Source organism: Brachycentrus maculatus, unplaced genomic scaffold, assembly GCF_059751285.1.
Source record: "Brachycentrus maculatus isolate JH-2025_06_01 unplaced genomic scaffold, ASM5975128v1 h1tg000293l, whole genome shotgun sequence".
In the NCBI taxonomy this organism is placed as follows: domain Eukaryota; kingdom Metazoa; phylum Arthropoda; class Insecta; order Trichoptera; family Brachycentridae; genus Brachycentrus; species Brachycentrus maculatus.
Window position 1 is genome coordinate 2,237,793 of NW_028281044.1, and position 20,144 is coordinate 2,257,936.

Genomic DNA, 20,144 nt, shown 5'->3' on the forward strand with positions numbered 1-20,144 from the left:
ATTTTTTTTATTTATTTTTTTATTGGAAAACCAACAGAATTTTTCGACAAAAATAACATAATATGATAAAATACAAAAAAAATAGCAATTCCAATTATAGGTTTCCACCTAAGTTATCTGAAAATAAAACAATTTAAATAAACTGTCATAAAAGTATAACCATATAGAACATTAATAGATTTATATTATCCACTGACACTTCGTGATGGAATTGCATTTTTAATTTATTATTAGATTAAAACCAATATTTTTAGCTTTTCCACTTTTTTATTTGACCAGCGACCGGGTTTCGTCGTTACCGACATCATCAGACTGGTGATGTCGGTAACGACGAAACCCGGTCGCTGGTCAAATAAAAAAGTGGAAAAGCTAAAAATATTGGTTTTAATCTAATAATAAAATATAGAACATTTCTTTACCAACTGGTCAAATAGACGTCAACAATATTTCTTTTAAACGTATTAAAAGAAACATTATTGATGTCTATTTCATTAAGCGTTACATTGCCCATATCGCAGGCTCGATTTAAAAATGAATTTTGGTAGGACTTGGTGTGCATTTTAGGGATTTTAAATAAGTGTCTTACGCAAATCCTTACGGATCACGGTGGGTTCATGAGCTACCTGCATCGTATCAGGCTTTCCGAGATCGACAGCTGTCCGTGTGATGATGAGAAATCCTCTTTGGAAACTTTGTTCTTGAATCACTAGAACTTCACTAGAGACATCTATTGGTGAGATGTAAAGAAGCTTTTTACTAAGCAGAAACTCTTATATCAGTATGTGAGGTCCGAATCCTGGATTATAATCACACACATGAGAAACGCCAAAAAACACCATTTTCATTTTTATTATTGAGCTTATAATTTGACCAGATAATTTATTTACAACATTTTGAGTGCGTCCAAATACTTGTTCACAAAATCTGGATTATCTCCAATTAAACAATATAATAAAAATAATAATTAAACCTTTCCTTCAAAATGCAAAGACAACACTTTCTGCCCTGTAGCGGGTAAATAGGAAGTTAAAATATGCTTTTTCGCTGGGATAAAGTACATTTTCTGGGCATTCCGAAAAGATGCACAACTGAAAATTGACGATTTTTGAAATATGACGTTCTTGAAAGGAGTGAGCGATATTTCATGGATCGCTATTTTTGTATGTAGGCGGTATACCCTAACTGTGTAATACGTCTATGGTCACTAATATGTACGCTCTACGTCGTGTCGTGGTCTATGGTAGTCTATATCTATTGTATCTGTTGTCTATGCCAGCTATAAGCGAGTGGGGGAAGTTTAGCTCAACTGTGACGGACCTATATTATTAATTGAAACAATATTGAATTATTACATAATCGATTAATTGAATATTATCGAGTGTTTTAAATACTAGGTGGGTATGTATGAAGGGATGCATGAATATAGAAGAGGCTTATATCGTTTGATCAATCGAAGACGACTGGTTTGGCGTTCTATTCTTTCTGGCTACCCTTGCTGGTAAGCAGCGTGATAGTTAGTAAATTATTTACTGCGGCATTCATTGTGATTTTGTTCTTTTAAAGTATGAATTATCACAATAAAGAATAGCGTGGTTGTCAATCATGGAAAATGTTGATATCACAATGGAAAAAGTGATCACTAAAACCGGCCAAGACAGGGCTTAAGTCATGTCAATTCAATACCTAGGATTCCATATTTCCTTTTCGATAAACTTCTTATGTATGGAGGCGAAATATTGTGTTTGCAAAAGAAGAATGCAAGGACTGAATGCAGTCGGAATGCGATCTCTCAGTGCGGCAAAACCGTGTATGGCAGATGTTCTAATGCCAATATAATGACAGGATGCAAGGCTGAGATAAGCATTTTCGTTCAAATTTAATTTAAGTCGATATGGTTTGGGCATGTAAAACGAATGAGTGAAGGAAGAACAGCTAAATAAATTTATGAGGCGAATGAAGTTGGCTGTAGGAGAAAAGGGAGACCGAGAAAAACTTGGCATGATCAAGTTTTTCAAATACTCAAGTCAAGAGTCGGAATAATCGACGGGTTTGTATAAGGAGGTGCATGAATGTGAAGAGGCGAAGACTTCGGTGAAGGAAACGGATGATGGTTAATTAGTTAATTTAACTTTTTCTTCTTTGCTGACGTATTAATAAATAATATGAATTAGGTGCCCTATTCACCATCTGGGCGCAAATTAAAAAATAAAAATAATTCCATTTGAAATTTCCAACAAAAAACTTTCGTTATGCTTTCTGTAACGCGTATTACAAATTTTCCACATTTCTAACATAATTTTCAAGCTTTTAGTGTTTCGTCTCGCTCCCTCCGGTATTGTCCCTCGTAAGTCTATCTCTCTCCCCCCGGTTGTTATGGAAACTGGAATGGAGGCTCGTGATTGGCCCGCGCCACCCCCGCCCGTTGCCATGGCAACCTGACCTACCCTACAGCGCTTCCAAACATTTGGCTTTTCAGGAAAATTCAATTTCATATATCGCGCACTGCTTTCAAGAACGTCATAAATCATAAATCGTCAATTTTCAGTTGTGTATATTTTCGGAATACTCAGAAAATGTACCATATCCCAGCAAAAGAGGCATATTTTTAACTTAATATTTATCCGCTACAGGGCAGAAAGTGTTGTTTTTGCATTTTGACGAAAAGGTATTGTTTAATTATTTTTTTAATATCCTAAATATTTTTCGAATGGAGAAAAACTCTTCAGGTTTTACCTAAAAGGATCTGTTGTACAGTAAAAAGTTCAATAAGTGTCTTGATATCTATTTTTAATATATTGTATTATATTTTGAACGTTTAAAAACGTTTTCCTGAAAAATCAAGATTTTTGATTTATGACGTTCTTGTAAAGAGTGAGCGATATGTCATATAACCATGTCATTCACATTTTAAATTAATTTTGCAACTTTGTATTTAAAAAACGCTTTGCAAGAGAAGGTCTGTCAGGAAGCCTAGATGCTTCTGTATCAGATCTGGGAAGCTTTCACAAATCGATCACATTTTTAACAAGTCAATATATTATATTATACTTTCAAGTTTAAAACCTTTTGGGATTTTTTTCAGGGCAATATTAAGCTAGTAAGATATCAAATAGTCAATAATTACGTTTTTGTTAAAAAAAATATGCACTTGGTCACTTTCTCCAGTATGACTACGAAATGTATAGGTATGTAAATAAATTTAATCCAAATACCTTGTTTAATTTTGCATTAATTACCCAAAAAAATAAATACTACTTTGAATCATGAGTACTACTTCAAAGATGTTTTTAATAATTCTAACTGTTCTTATAAAATATAATATATCGTCCAATTTGATTTGTATGTCCAATTTGAAATGAAAAACCTGTATAACCCTAGGACACTGGATCAGAAGAAATCCCTTCAACTTCTCGGGATTTTCACGGATTTTCACGGATTTTCCCAGACTTTCACCCCCTTTCTTCTTCCTCCACCCTAATCCGGGAAGCAATTTAAAATAAAGAGCGCTTTTTCTATTTCAGGAAAGCTTGAAGGAAATAATTTGCTGGATTTTGTAAAAAAAAAATCTCAATACTAAACATGTACATGTTCAACCCTGATGATGACAAGGTTCTTGTCGAAACCGGTTGGAGATAAAGTGTACCAATAAAAAGTGGTTAAAAACAAAGTTGTTTTATTTTATAAGATTTATAAAAAATGCCACAAAGTATCTGCGAAAAACATTTAAGAAAAAAGATATTTTCAGTTATATAGACAAATGCGTTATAAAATATACCGCACGTTTGTGACATCCATTTGAATTTAATTTAAAACGTCAGAAATGCAATCAGGAATACCTCGGAACAGGTAGACATATGTTTATTTATACCTACATATGCACATAGGAGCTGGATACACATATGCCTACTCACCCCTGCGACTCGATCGGACGACTAAGGGTTGAAAAAAACTGCCCGTATTTCAGCATATGTGAATTATTTATCGGGCTTTTTTTAGCGACACACACATAGGTATATTTTCAATAGTTGTTGAAGATCATTTAAAATATAACCTTACTTAAGGGGGTACTCGCAAATAAACAATACGTGCACAATTTCAAAAAACATCTATTGAATAAATATTTTTATAATTTTTTTCACTCATTACCTTTATTTAATTTTTTTCTTTTCACAATCATTTAATATATTTATAAATATATTGTCAATAGTCGACATACTGTATATTAATTGTTCGAACCCTCATTCGCACCCGATGGTGCATAGGGCACTGCATCGTAAAAATACAATGGTAATGGTGAGCACGCTCGGCTACCGTATTGGTGGTCCCGGGTTCGACTCCTAGGGAGGGAGGATGTCAAATAAATTTAAGTGATTTTTTTACCTGGAGAGGAGGACTGATCACCTTTCTTTCGTGTGTTAACGATCAAGATAACACTGTGTTTGTATAATTGCAATGCCATATGCACCATTGGGGTGTGGATAAGGGTTTAAATTTAATTGAATTGAAAATTTATGCAGTGCCCTTTGCATCATTGAGTGCAGATAAGGGTGAAAAGAAGAAGACCATGGGTTTCATTAAAAAATATCCATTAAAATATCAATTATACATGTGTACATTTTTTTAATATGAGACAATTTTCCTACCCTTTTTATTCCAAGCCTACATTCGTAATAGCATCCCCACTCCATTCCAGCCCCTAAAACAAAGCGTGTTGGTTCACATTGGTGTATATCGTACGAACAGTCGCGCCGCCTAGCGGTTTCCACATCAAACGCAAAACGCGAATTCACTTAGGCCACCCCCACCCCCCTCCCCCGCCCTACACAGCCACCCTAAACATATCCACAAAGCCTGCATTAATAGCGGAACCGAAATTGGCCAGACGCGGTCGTAATTATTTGAATCGCAATGCTTAAAATACTACAACATTTTGAGTGTGTCCGAATACTTGTTCACAAATCTGGATTATCTCCAATTATGTGTGTTATTTTTCATATTATTTTTTGACATCTCATCAAAGATGAAGAAGAATATAGAAGTCTGGGCATTTACGGGGCCGACGACCATCTTCTTTTCATCTCACCAATAGATGTCTCTAGTGAAGTTCTAGTGATTCAAGAACAAAGTTTCAAAATTGGTTAATTTTTATATTACTCTTTGACTTCTCAACATAGATGAAGAATAACATGAAAGTCTGGCATTTACGACCGTCATAGGGTGGTTTAAGTGATCACTTTACACACGTGTAACATTCACAAATTCTACCCATGACACACTCAAAATGTTGTAAATAAATAATCTGGTCAAATTATAAGTTAAAATAATAAAATAAATTTGATATTTTCTGGCGTTTCACATGTCGCTCACTCCTTTCAGCAACGTCATAAATAAAAAAATTATATTTCAGGAGATCGTTTTTAAAGTTTAAAAATATAATCGAATGTATTAAAAATAAATATCAAGCCACTTATTGAACTTTTTTCTGTGCAACAGATCTTTTTAGGTAAAACCTGAATTTTTTTCTCCATTTGAAAAATATTTACCATATTTAAAATAATAATTAAACAATACTTTTCTTCAAAATGCAAAAACAACACTTTCTGCCATGTAGCAGGTAAATATTTAGTTAAAAATATGCCGCTTTTGCTGGGATATAGTACATTTTCCGGGCATTCTGAAAACATGCACAATTGAAAATTGACGATTTTTGATATACCTATGACGTTGTTAAAAGGAGTGAGCGATGTATGTGATTATAATCCAGGTTTCGGACCTCACGTACAAATGAAAGAGTTTCTGCTCAATAAAAAAGCCTCTTCATCACACTTTTTTATTTTTTTTTCTTATTTTATTTGTTTTTTTCAGGGGGCAGTACAGGGGCGTCAGAATTCAGCTACAGTTCGCCTTACACTGGCCAATACTCGAGTGCTCCTTACGGCCATTCGGCGTATGCACCACCGGCCGGGCCTTTACTTTCTAAGTGGTAAGTACCTATAATAATAATAATAAAAAATTAAAATTCATACCTTTGCTGTATATGGGGTTTTACAACAAAGAAGAGAATTTCCGAAATACAAGTTTTACAAAATAGAGGTACAATATTACAAATTTATTTCGTCTACCGTACACCACTCATGTAAAAGACATTTATTTGAGCACTAACATAATACTTTTTGACATTCTACCAACTTAAGAGATTATAAGTAGAATGCTTCAAATAATGTTTTGAACGATTCACAGGAACACCATACCGATTTTTAATAAAGAAATTCATAATCATAATACACGAGGACATAACAAAATACATGTGGAGCCGATAAACACTACTAAATTTGGAGTATGGTCCTTAAAATATATTGCCTACACCCAAATTAAGAGAGACAGAACAGAGGCGGACATATCGCTCACTCCTTTCAACAACGTCATATATCAAAAATCGACAATTTTCAGTTATGCATCTTTTCGGAATGCCCAGAAAATGTACTTTATCCCAGCAAAAGCGGCATATTTTTGACTTAATATTTACCCGCTACAGGGTAAAAAGCGTTGTTTTTGCATTTTGAAGAAAAGGCATTGTTCTATTATTTTTTGAAATATAATAAATATTTTTCAAATGGAGATAAAACATTCAGGTTTATAACCTACATACAAAGATCTGTTGCACAGTAAAAATTTCGATAATTGGCTTGATATTTATTTTTAATACATTTTATTGTATTTTTAAACTTAAAAAACAATACCATGAAAATCATGTTTTTTGAAGTGAACGATATATATATATATATATATATATATATATATATATATATATATATATATATATATATATATATATATATATATATATATATATATATATATATATATATATATATATATATATATATATATATATATATATATATATATATATATATATATATATATATATATATATATATATATATATATATATATATATATATATATATATATATATATATATATATATATATATATATATATATATATATATATATATATATATATATATATATATATATATATATATATATATATATATATAAATTTCCCATTCCTTTTTCCTTAAATTGTTAGGTAAAAGGGAATATTGATACTGACATATCTATTGAAATCCCTGTATCGATTGAATTTATCCGAAAGGCTCTGACCTTTTTGGAATCGCGGGCCTGCTCCTTCCCAGGGGATGGTCTCCACTCAATAAGGGTATACTCTAACAAAGGGGAAAATAAATATTAAATGCGGGACCATTTGCTAGTTTGTTGCAGTGAAAGCCGATTTTCTTTTGCATTTAAAATATTAAAAAAATCGAGTATTTTTAAATGAACTTTTGTGATTTTATGATATATACAAATATATTGGTTCAGTTCTATGCGGTAAGCCTGAGAGGCTTGTGTTTTAAACTACGAATTAAGTTGTGTCAGAGTGGGGGTCACCTAAAACTAACCATAACCCGAACTATTTCTCATCAGCCTTCATAATTAATTTAAAAAATCGTAGAGATTATTCCTTAATATGCTAGCAACGTCTTGATTTAATTATAGATGAGTACCAAATTAATACACACACTCATACATATATAACCTTCTTAAATTTAAGTATCGATATAATACCTTAAAAATAATTTTACCATTTTTTTTAACTTTGAAATGCATATAATTCGAAAAATTCAATCTTTATTTGCAACGTTTTATTTTATTTTATTTTAAGTTTTTTTTATTTATGTAGTTAGCTTATATTACACTTAATACATACTATTATTTACACTTTATTTACATTATACATATATTATATATTTACATCTTCTCACAGTAAACTAAAAATATTCATATTCATATATTTTTATTTGTATTATTTAAATGTTTGTGTACGTAAAAAGCACTACATTTCAGTAATGATATTAAATGTCTTATTATCTGTCGATAAAACCCAAAAGCTTTGGTTGGTATTTGTTTGATTTATCTTTTAAACATTTTGCCCCGTTTTTTGTTTTAATTAAGTACTTTTATTTTATTCCAGATCCGAAAAGAAATATCGCCTGGCAACACTGCGGTCGTGAAGAGTTCGCTAAATTTGAATTACTGTCAAAATGTGCAAACCGGGTGGTGTTTTGATATTTAAACAATGGACGTTTAAAGTGACGCCTGTGTCGCTGCATTTTAGGTGATCAGTGTCGTAAAAACAAAATAGTGATGTTTTGAAACCTGACATTTCTAGAACTGGATTCTACAGTGGAGTTTAAATTGATTAAATAAAAAAACAACGCCGATTCGACGTTCATCGTTATCGAACTGTCACTTGTACAAACTTAGTTTTAAAACGAGTTCACAAATACTTTGTATTTAATGAAATGTTGCAATTTTTTAAATGTTGTTTAGAAAATAATAGAATTGCGATTTTATAATACCAAAAAATGTACATTTCGACTTTTGTTCGTTCGTAATATTATTATATTTATAATAGTTTATTGTAATTGTTTTTGTATGTAGATTATTTAAGGTTTTTTTTATTATTTTTTTTTAAGTAAGATCATTGTTGAATATTCTTTTTTGAGAAATGCTTTTATATTATAATGCCCGGTGTAGAAAATATTATAAAAACAATCGAAAAAACATTATTACCAAGTATCAATATTTTTTTGTGCAAGAAATACAGCAAAACCTCTATCTATCGTTTTTAAAGGGACTTATTGAAATAAACTATGAATGCGGGATTAAGAAGTTGATACACAAGGAGATACTATCGAGTAAAGATACCATCCTTCCAAATTGCTCAACCATTGGTAGGTTAAAATTCTAAGAAGAAAATAATTTTTAGATGTAAATTAAAAATACATGCTTTTTAAAATGAAAGTACAGGCAGCTGCTCCTCTTCATCAATATCGACCTCTTCTGCTGTATCCGTCAACCTTGCGTTACACAAGCTTTCAATAGTTTCTATCCCACACATTGGAATATTATTTAATTTTATTTTATTTATTTAGAAATTTAACAGAACATTAACATAAATGCATTTACAATAATGAATAACAAATAAAACAGGTAATTGTAACATTCCAATTACAAAATTTCACAAATCGCTCACTCCTTTCAAGAACGTCATAAATCAAAATAGGTACGACAATTTTCAGCTGTGCATATTTTCGGAATGCCCAGAAAATGTACTATATCCCAGCAAAGAGGGCGTATTTTTAACTTAACATTTACCCGCTACAGCGCAAAAAGTGTTGTTTTTGCATTTTGAAGAAAGGGTATTGTTTAATTATATTTTTAAATATCCTAAATATTTTTCACATGGAGAAAAAACCTTCAGGCTTTACCTAAAAAGATTTGTTGCACAGTAAAAAGTTCAATAAGTGGCTTGATATTTATTTATAATACATTGTATTATATTTTTAAACTTTAAAAACGTTCTCCTGAAAAATCAAGGATTTTGATTTATGACGTTCTTGAAAGGAGTGAGCGAAATGTTAAATGAGTTAAAAGTAAACAGCTACAATAAAATATAGCAAAAGTTAAGAAGATTAATAGGCAGACTTAATTTAGAGCTAAAGTAAAAATAATAATAAATAAAAAAACAAACAGTCATAAGATTTACAAGTTGAGAAGAGCAATAAAGTAAAAATAAGTGCTATAAGGCAACAGCAAAAAAAAAACTAAAACAAAAACCAGTAAACACATAAAACAGAAAACATACGCAACAGATACGTAGCTATTCATATATAGATATGTAATAATAATAAATTTGGATAACTTATATAGCGCCATTTTCGTAAAAAAATACCTCAAGGGCGCTTCACTGTGAATGAATTGGGGAAAATATTGTGGTGGAAATGATTTAGCAAACAAATGTCTTTTTAGTCTTTTTCTAAAGATCATCTCACTCTCACTATTTCTAACCATTGGTGGAAGAGCATTCCACGCCGTCGGTCCTGCAACAGCAAAGGGACGCTCACCAAATTTAGTGCGTTGGTTGCGAGCTGATAAGATCACTTTGCCCATTGCAGATGTTGTAGCCGATCGAAGCGTGAGACGTCTATCAACCAATTCATCTGGAATACACAGCTCCTTAAGGTACTCTGGAGCCATATTGTGTATTGATTGACGTAGTATCAATATATCAATATATAAATATCTCCAATATATAAATATATAATATTGTCGTTGAATGTAACAAAATTGAGAAGAATGTAAAAAACACAGACAAAAATTACTAAATATGCTGCGTAATTCAAACGATGCGGTAAAATGGTGATAGAGGAACGATAGATGCTATCAATTTTGGGATGAAATGAATTGATTTATTGATACGTAGCATCAATATATACTATTGTCGTTGAATGTAACAAAATTGAGAAGAACGTAAAAAACACAGACAAAAATTACTAAATATGCTGCGTAATTCAAACGATGCGGTAAAATGGTGATAGAGGAACGATAGATGCGATCAATTTTGGGATGAAATGAATTGATTTATTGATACGTAGCATCAATATATACTATTGTCGTTGAATGTAACAAAATTGAGAAGAATGTAAAAAACACAGACAAAAATTACTAAATATGCTGCGTAATTCAAACGATGCGGTAAAATGGTGATAGAGGAACGATAGATGCGATCAATTTTGGTATGAAATGAATTTGGGGTAGAAGAAATAAACGATACATCCGGGAAAACGATTATTTTAGGAACGATAGATAGAAGTTTCACTGTACTTGAATATCTGGATTAAGCTTTGATTTAGGGATATTATCTATTAAAGATGCAGTTTATCTACCATTGGATGGAACAAATGGAGTTCTAGAAAGAAAAAAAGATATTTGTGTATTTGTGCTAAGAAAGCTGAGAAAACTGAGAAAACACCATAGTATTTTTAATTAGTGGCAGGATGGTAAATGGAGGGAAATTTATGGCGGCCATCTTTGTTTTACTCGATGGCAGTAGAACACAAAAGAAGAGATTACAATATTATTTACACCAGTTGTTTAATTGTCTTGTTTAAGTAAATATATACAAATGTACTCAAAAAATATACACGCATGATCTTGAGTGTCCTTGGATTACAAATCATGCATAGAATAAAATAACAACTATTTAGTTTTTTCCACATTAATTTTATTTGACCAGCAACCGGGTTTCGTCGTAACCGACATCAACAGATTGGTGTGAGGCTAGACAAAATTCCATGTTATATACACAACAAGGCAAGGGTTGAAAACCATGATTTTATATTATTTTTTCTGATAAAAATTTATTTAAATTGAAAAAGTTGTTACATTAAGTTAAAATCATGCATACATAGATGTTTTGAGTTCGTTTTTTTTACATCTTACCCTTATCCGCACCTAATGGTGCATAGGGCACTGCATCATACAGAAGCAGTGTTATCTCGATCGTTAAACACACAAAGGAAATAGGATCAGCCTTCCATTTCAGGTACCAAGTCCAGGGTGATATTGAATAAATATTAGACTGAAAAAATACTAATATTTATTTTGAATCTCTTGGGAATCGAACCCGGGACCTCCAGCATGTTAGTCTAGAGCGCTAACCACTACACTATGGAGGCTTTTTTATACATTTACTATATTACAATGCTCAATGCCATACATTTGCTAAAACAAAACAATACTTATCTGTCTGGAACTAACAATTTTTTTCCAATGAAGCTTCAATATTTATTTGTTGTTCTTACGAAGCCAAAAATTGTCATATCGTAGTCATACAGGAGAAAGTGACCAAGTGCATTTAATAAAAAAAACTTGACTATTGGCTATTTGATATCTTACTAGCTTAATATTGCCCTGAAAAATCCCAAAGCGATTTTAAACTTGGAAGTATAATATATTGACTTGTTAAAAATGACCAACTGCATTGATGTTTATTTTCTTGCCAAGCATAAGTGATTTAAATGGCCCTCCTGAACATTTTACGTTTTGTTAGTTGGTCACTTTCTCCTGTACGACTACGATATATACTATCTTTAAATTTCTCTTACAACTCTGGTGGTCCAAATTAAACAAGTACTCTTAGTTCTAATCTCAAATATTGCATTTTTTTCTTCACTCAGGGTTTTTACACTCTTATTTTAAATTTCCCGAGTTCTTAATTTCAATTTCTTTCCTGGTCTTAATTCAGGTACTTATTTTTAATTTTAAATTCGAATTGCCAACATTCTAAATATTTTTTACCTTAAATTTGAAGTACTTGATTATGTAGTATATGTTTTTATAACGATTTTCCATAGAAAACGATGCCTCTCCCCGAATAAGGTCTACTTTAATTAGTGAATTAAAATCAAAATGTGTAAATAAAATTTAAAATAATTATATTTTAAGGACATGCACAAAATATTTTTAAGTTTTACGTAATTCATAGAATTTACATAGTAATGACCTTGATCTTTTTATTATTTGTTTATTAATTGATATAATTTTGTATTTACATATTACAAACACTCATTTTAATGAATAACCCTCATTTTTAAAATCAATGGATTTTTTTTCCTTTTTCTTCTAACCCTTATCCGCACCCAATGGTGCACAGGGCACTGCATCGCATCGACACAGTGTTCTATTGATTGTTAATGAAGGCCTGGTGATCAGTCCTGCCTCTCGAGTACTAGTCTAGAGAAATATTAAATAAATATTCGAGTGAAATATCACTCATGTTTATTTTGGTCACCTGGGAATCGAACCCTGGACCACCAACATGATATACAAACACGCTGACCACTACACTCTGGAGGCAGTCAAATTTTTTAGTGAATTTCTTTTCGGATTTTTTTTAAAAAATAATCACGAGAATGCAACAATTAAGTCTGTGAAGTTATTCAATTTTTTGTAAACTCCTAGATATGTATATGATGAATCTCATGGCGCATTACATATGAGTTCACAACAGCCATCTATGTTGGATTGAGAAAGCTTTTTATTTAGCGGAGACCCTTTTATTTGTACGTGTGCATGATCCGAACCCCGGATTGTTTTCACATACTGGGAAACGCCTGACATCATGAGATTAATCATATGGTAAATCTAGGAGCTTCAAAAATTTTGGTAGCGTAGTTGTCAATCATGGGTAGAATGGTGATTGTTACACGCGTGTAAAGTGGTCGCTTAACCAGCATATGACATGTCATAAAGTCTGTAAATATCCAGACTTCCATATTCTTCTTCATCTATCTTGAGAAGTAAAAAAAAATTACTAAGCCTTATTAAATTTGCAAATGAAAAAAATTCAACAAAAATTTTTACTAATTTTTTAAATTAATTTCTTCTGTGATTATCTGAATCATAATAAAATGGGTATCATTATTATTTTTTTTTTTAATTTAAATTAAATTTCAACTCTTATATTTTTGTAGACACTACGATAAATATGTATTATGTATGTATTCTGTTAAAATTGACAGTAACTATTTTTTTTTTATTGAAATCATTACTTGAACCGGTTTTCATAATGCTGCAATTTTTAAATGTAAATACTATTCATAAGGATATATTTGTATGTGATTAAATATTTAGTTATAAGTTTTTTTTTTAAATAATAATTTTTCCTGATTTGATCCGTCCTAATGTTTTTATTTTAGATTTTTCATTTTACTGTTTATTTATTATTTTATTTTTTATTATTTTACATCGAAGTTATTTATTGAATTTGTGTCGCATGTAATTTTCATTATAAGATTATATTTTTTATGTTATTGAATGTAACATCTTGAATATTTTTAATGTCTAGTAGAACCAAAAAACCTTATACGTGTTTTAAAGTATATGTCACTGAGATACGTAAAGTAGATGAAATTCTAATATATATGTGTTTTCAAAACTGGCTGCCAGGATGCTAGATAATTAACACATTTTGGACGTGTATTGTTTATGGCTGCGGACCATTGGCAACGGGATTTGATAACTATGTACATATAGTTAAGACCTTAAGAGATTGGTTTATAGTATTCATGTAAAAACATTGGATAATTCCTTCTTTTCTGCCTCTGAAATGAGGCCGGCGCAGAAGGTAAAAATACCCTTCCCGTCCTTAAGCATCAATCGACCCAACGGGTAGAAATACCTTTCCCGTCCAAAGTGTATTAACATGATCTGTGTGTCAAACACGCCTTCCGTGTCCATGCAAATATTGTCACCACGCGTTGGACACGACTCTCGTGCCCATGCAAACATTGTCACCACGCGTTGGCCTCAGCTCTCGTGTCCATACAAACATTGTTCTTATGCATTGAATTATCTGTCATCCCATTTTCACCATATATTGGATTCAAAAAAGCTGTTTATAAGAATGTTTTTACCGGTCACCAGTATTTATTAAAACACGCACATATTCAAATGCAACGTCGTGATAAAATTTCGAAGCAGTCTGTAAATAACTTTGGGAGACACAAAATTTTGATCGAACTAACATTTTCATATATTTATTTATATAGATTAAAATGTAATTCCTTCAAGAGGCTTCATTTCAAAATTAATATACATAAATAGTAGAATTTCAACTAGGTTTTTTTAATGTATTATATTACCAATGTGTCTCAGAAAAAGTGTATTTGGGAGTTATATAATATTTTTTTACATTTTATTTTTATATATTACGTGTATCACCAAAGAAGAACAATTGATTAAGTACTTAAAAAATATGATTTTTATACCTATACCAGTTATGACAACTTATCTTGTGGAAAGTTGACTTTACTACAAATATTGTTTTTAGGCTTTTTATTTATTGATTTCGTATTAACTTTGTGAAAAACACGACGATTTGAAAATTAAAAATAAAACACTTGTGTAAGACCACTTATTAGTTTTTATTAATTTAAACATGACAGAAACTATTTTTTCCACCTCCGTGCTGTAATAGTTAGCGCATTTAGCTACCGTGCTGGAGGTACCGGGTTCGATTCCCAGAGGGGGGTGAAAATAAATATTAGTGATTTTACACTCTAATATTTATTTAATATTACCCTGGTCTGGTTTCTGATGCGCAGGAGTGATCACCTTGCCTTCTCTTGATGAGAATACCCGTATTTCTTGAAACTAGTCGTGTTTACATTAACCCTAGAAAACTAAACTATATTTGTACATACATAGTAACTAAGCATTCGTCAGGCGGACTACGCAATTAAAAACGTAAAAAATATCAAAATTATTCATTATAAATAGGGATTGGTTACATGACACTTAAGTTTAATTTATTAGAAATGAATGTAAGAGACATTCAACAATAAATCACTATTCCACACAGCTACTACATATGTCAATATTGTGCGATCCACAAATGGCTTTTTTGCATTTCATGCATCGATGTTTTGTCATCCTACGAGCCTTTGATGGACATAAATAACAGATTTTGGGCACATTAGTCACAGAATGAACAGGAGTTTTAGGGTCTGGAGACTCACCAAAAATATCTTTTATCATTACTTTGTTGATGTCATAATAATACATACCTTTACGAACAACTAACGTAGTAACTAAACTTTGGTCAACCGGACGGTGATATAGCCGTATGTCACCTCCTAGTTATCGTGTGATTGCAATCGCATCACCCGATGTACTATTCACACCAATCGGGAAGGTAAACAAAACGTGGCGGGTGCTGGGTGCAGGGAAGTTAGTGCACTTGACTTTCTCGGAGAACGGCGTCGTCGCGTGGACGAATGTTTAGTTATTTAGGGTTGACTAACTCAAAAGTGGTCATGTGTTTTATTTTTATATAATACTTTAAAAATAGGCATTGGATGAGACTCCCGAAAATTAAAAAATGCTGTATTCAATTATCACTTAAAGGTAGAGACTGACCGGAGCATTTCATCGTAATGTAACACGTTACGATGCGACCATTCAGGCAGTCAGTACAGCGAGCCGAGCGCTTCATCCATAGTTTCGGATGCTCGGTGATGCTCGTCGTGAGCGATGTTACGACATTTTACGACGAAATGCTCTGGTCAGTCTCCACCTTAAGAAAATGGCAAAGCAATTGAATTACTGATATATAAGTTAAACAATGTTGTCACCTTTCTAAATAATTATATTTTCAATAAGTATTTTTTTAAATATTTTATTAATTATTAATGTTTATTGTATAGTATTGTTAGCTTTCTTTTCCAAACGAATCAAAAAGCCAAAATTATTTAATAATTATGTTGCATTTATATCAAATATAAAGTATTTCAGTACTTATGTTATTATTTTAAAATCAAAATCAACTGTTGTAATATAAGCACAGAATTTTAAATGAATTTATGAGTGTGTCGACCATTTCCGTCAAAATTTTGTTAAAACCAGTTTCATAAATATCTTTGATTGATACCACAGTCACTTTGTGGTGACATTTATCCATGTTAAATTTAAATTTCACTTGGTAAATACCACTATTTCTTGAAATCATGCAGAGTGGTCACTTAACCAGTCTTTGACAGGTCATAGCCCTGTAAATACCCAGACTTCCGTATTCTTCTTCATCTATGTTGAGAAGTCAAAACTTAGAAAATTTAAGCATCTAATTTTTATCGTATTTAACGCAAATTTTCATAGTTAATTCCAAAATTTTGTCTTATGTTTGCTTTTAAAAATTCATTGAAAAATATTTTAAAAAGGGTTCCAGTGCATTCGATGACAAAAAAATTATACTATTTGTGTCTACATTTCAGTGATAGTTCTTGTCTTCATATTTTTTAACCCTTATTTGCACCTAATGGTGCATAGGGCACTGCATCACATTAACACATTGATATATCATTATTACGTGAAGGCAAGATGATCAGTCTGTGATTTATTTTACCGCCTTTGGAATTGAACCAGGGACCTCTGCATGGTAGCTAAACCCGCTTACCCCTATACTGGATAGGTCGTTTATAAAGTATTAATATTTATCATGTTTTAGTTTTTTACTTTTTTTTTTAATCACACCGCATAGAACCCTATCCGTCTATGTGAAGTACACTGAACTCTTTATTTACATGGTAGATACATTTCACTTGATGCCCTGTGAAAAAAATTATGCTGATATAATGAAAAAAATTGTTGCTATAGGTTTTCTTGTATTAACACATTGTTTGCAAGAAACGCTTAAAAGCATCTTTGACATACCTGTTGGTAGAGAGCGGGAAACGCTTATATGCGTTCTATTTGCTTACTTTTAGTAGAGCGCGAGACGCCAAAATACATTGTACAGATTGGAGTTGGGTTTTTTTATTTTTTTAAAAGAATAACTCACAAAGCGTCTATTTTAGAAGCTTGTCTACAGGTAAGATAGTAAGGATAGGGAAGGTTAATGGGAAAAACACATCACAAACACCCAGACCAATTGAAAATAAATATTTCTTGAATTCATTTTACAATTGGCGGGAATCGAACCCGCGATGCCAGTTTTGCAGTCGAGCGTCTACCCAACTACGCCACAGCGCCTGTCACGGTTTGCAGTTACTTGTGATTAGTATATGGCCCTAATTAGTACACTAATTAGGGTCGGAGTTGATGAAAAATCACCCGCAAACAATGTGTTAAAATTAATTCAGGATATCAAAAAATAAAGTTTATTATTGCTTATTTTATCTTAATTTTATGTTTTAAAAAAATATATTGTGTAGTTATTGTATTACACGTACTGTGTAATATAGAAGTTCAGTGTATTGTATAGAAGCACATAACCTTTTCGAATTAATTTAAGCTAATGTATTTTTTAATCGATATCGCATTTTAACGTACCAAGAGATTGTTTTTTATACTCATTTTTATGTATGTTTTTTAAATCTTAAGTATTGTAAAATGATTGTCACTTTCATGTTGTACTTTAAGGTCATAGCTTCGATAAATAATGAATTATCAATTATATTAATATAATATATTATAATTATGTAACAAAGTCTAATTTTAAGGTTCTAGAAATAGCAAAGATTATAAATGGTATTCATTTTACCAATCTCACCAATTATTATTATAATAAATACTGAAAACACACGAATAAAAGAAAAATTAAATTAATCGGTTATTTTATTATACTTTTACATTCATTTTTCTTATTTTTTATCTAAGCAACCATCACGATGCTAGGAAGAGAGAATAGAATGCCGCACCAATCTGTTTTTGCAAACAATTTTCGCTTCTTCTGCTTTCATGCATCTCCTCATACATTAATTAATTAATTAAACCATATCCGCTCCCAAGGTGGACTATATGGAGTCCACAAACAGTCTCCAGGCTTTTCTGTCAGTTCCCTTGCATTCTCCCAAGTCAGATCCGCGTCCCGAAGTTCTGATGAGAACTGCCGACGAATTGTCAGCAGTGGTCATCCGGGGTGGCGCGAACCTGATGCCTTGTAAAAGAGGCAAGCTTGATAGCGGCTCTCGGGAGGCATGCAGAGTACACGGCCAAGCCAACTGAATCGCCTTTTCTTGACGACAGTTGTGACCAAGATTTGCTGCGTCCTACTCCTTATCTCTTCATTCCTCACAAAGTCAAACCACCGCACACCTAAATTTCTCCGCAGACACCTATTCTCAAAGCTCAGTACACGACTGCTCTGGGCCCTTGTAAGGTGACATGTTTCACAGCCGTATAAGAGAACAGGAGCAATGCAGGCATTGTATAGGTGGCATTTGGTCTTCACCGAGTATAAATCTTATACTCGGTGAAGACCAAATGAACCTTATACATACCCGTCGATTATTTTAACTCCTGACCACGTCCAAGTATTTGAAATACTTAATCATTCCAAGTTTTCCTCGATCTTCTTCTGCACCTTTTTCCAACTACGTTCGCCTCATAAATTTGTTTTACTGTTCTTTCTTCACTCATTCGATTCACATGCCCAAACCATTTCAACACACTTTTCTTAATTTTATTGATAATGCTAATCTCAGCCTTGTATTCATTCCTTATATCACCATTCTAACATCTATCATACATTGTCTATCTCATCTTTGATCCTCCAACTATGCATAAGACACTAGATCGTATCAGCTCAGTGTTTTTTTCATTCATAATTACGTTTATTTGTTTATTTACCAGGATCGCAAATACTCGTTTATAAAATTTAAAAAAAATAATGCATTATGGATGTTTAATAATGGGCAGAATGGTGAATGTAACACAAGTGTATAAAGTGAACACTTAAGCCAGCCAAATGCCATGTCATAAGCCCTGGAAAGCACAGACTTCCATCTTCTTTCTATTTAAACGGTAGATGTTTCATTTCAAGTTAGACACTTATAATATTGATATATGTATTATTCATGGGGAGAGTAATCCTGTGTCTGATAAATAATAATAAATCGAAGAAACCATTAATCAAATATGCTTTACTTCTATCGTCATGCTGTTTCTCTGCATGTGTAGGCAACAGAAGATGGAACGCCACACTTGGCTGTCCTGGCATACAGTCCTAGCTTCCTTCAAATTCATACGTCTAGTCTTAAATGCCCTTTGGTTATGTACACTTTTGAAACAACCAGATTCTAGAGATGTGAATTGACTATCCATGTTCAAAATACACCTCTTCTAATAACTACATATCAACCATCCCCCTTTGCTCCATACCTGATCATCCGCATATGCCTTCCGTATTCTATCCTCAGTTTACAATCATGTTTTCTCAATGTCTTATTTTATATACATTTTTCTTATTTATTTCTATAAAAACTATCTGCCACCTATTTCGAATAGTTTTTTAAATGGTGCCAACCTCAAGGTTGGTCAACCAACTCGCATTGATATTTATTTTTGCTGATAAGTTGGAAATTAAAAAATATAAATGTAAAAATTATTTCCCGAATTAGTGTCCTCTGTTATTTTTTATTGTAAGCTTAAGCTAATATTCGAACCAATCCCAAAATTTTTACAGAAGTTTACTATTTTATCGACGGATAAGAATAATAATAACAATATTTGACTAATTTCCAATGTGCCATTTTTACAAAATATCGTCTTTCGTATGTGAGTATCTTTCAAATAAATATTTACCCTACTCTATCGTTTCCCTCTAAAACAAATTGAAAGATACGCTTTGAAGAAAAGTGGAAAATGTAAATCGTTTTAGAGTGCCATCTGTTAACGAAAGAAAAATACATTTTATAAATATTGGATTACATATTCTGAGCTTGTGATACCTAT

General features: G+C 31.9%; 1 protein-coding gene across 1 annotated transcript in view; it reads left to right on the forward strand.

The window, feature by feature from the left end:
• LOC148305031 (uncharacterized) overlaps window positions 1–5,987 on the forward strand; it is a 101,237-nt gene extending 95,250 nt beyond the window's left edge. The window contains exon 10 of the mRNA XM_088267353.1: window positions 5,866–5,987. Coding sequence (XP_088123479.1) covers window positions 5,866–5,987 — 122 coding nt within the window. The remainder of the gene's footprint in view (window positions 1–5,865) is intronic.
• The last annotated feature ends 14,157 nt before the right edge of the window (window positions 5,988–20,144 follow it).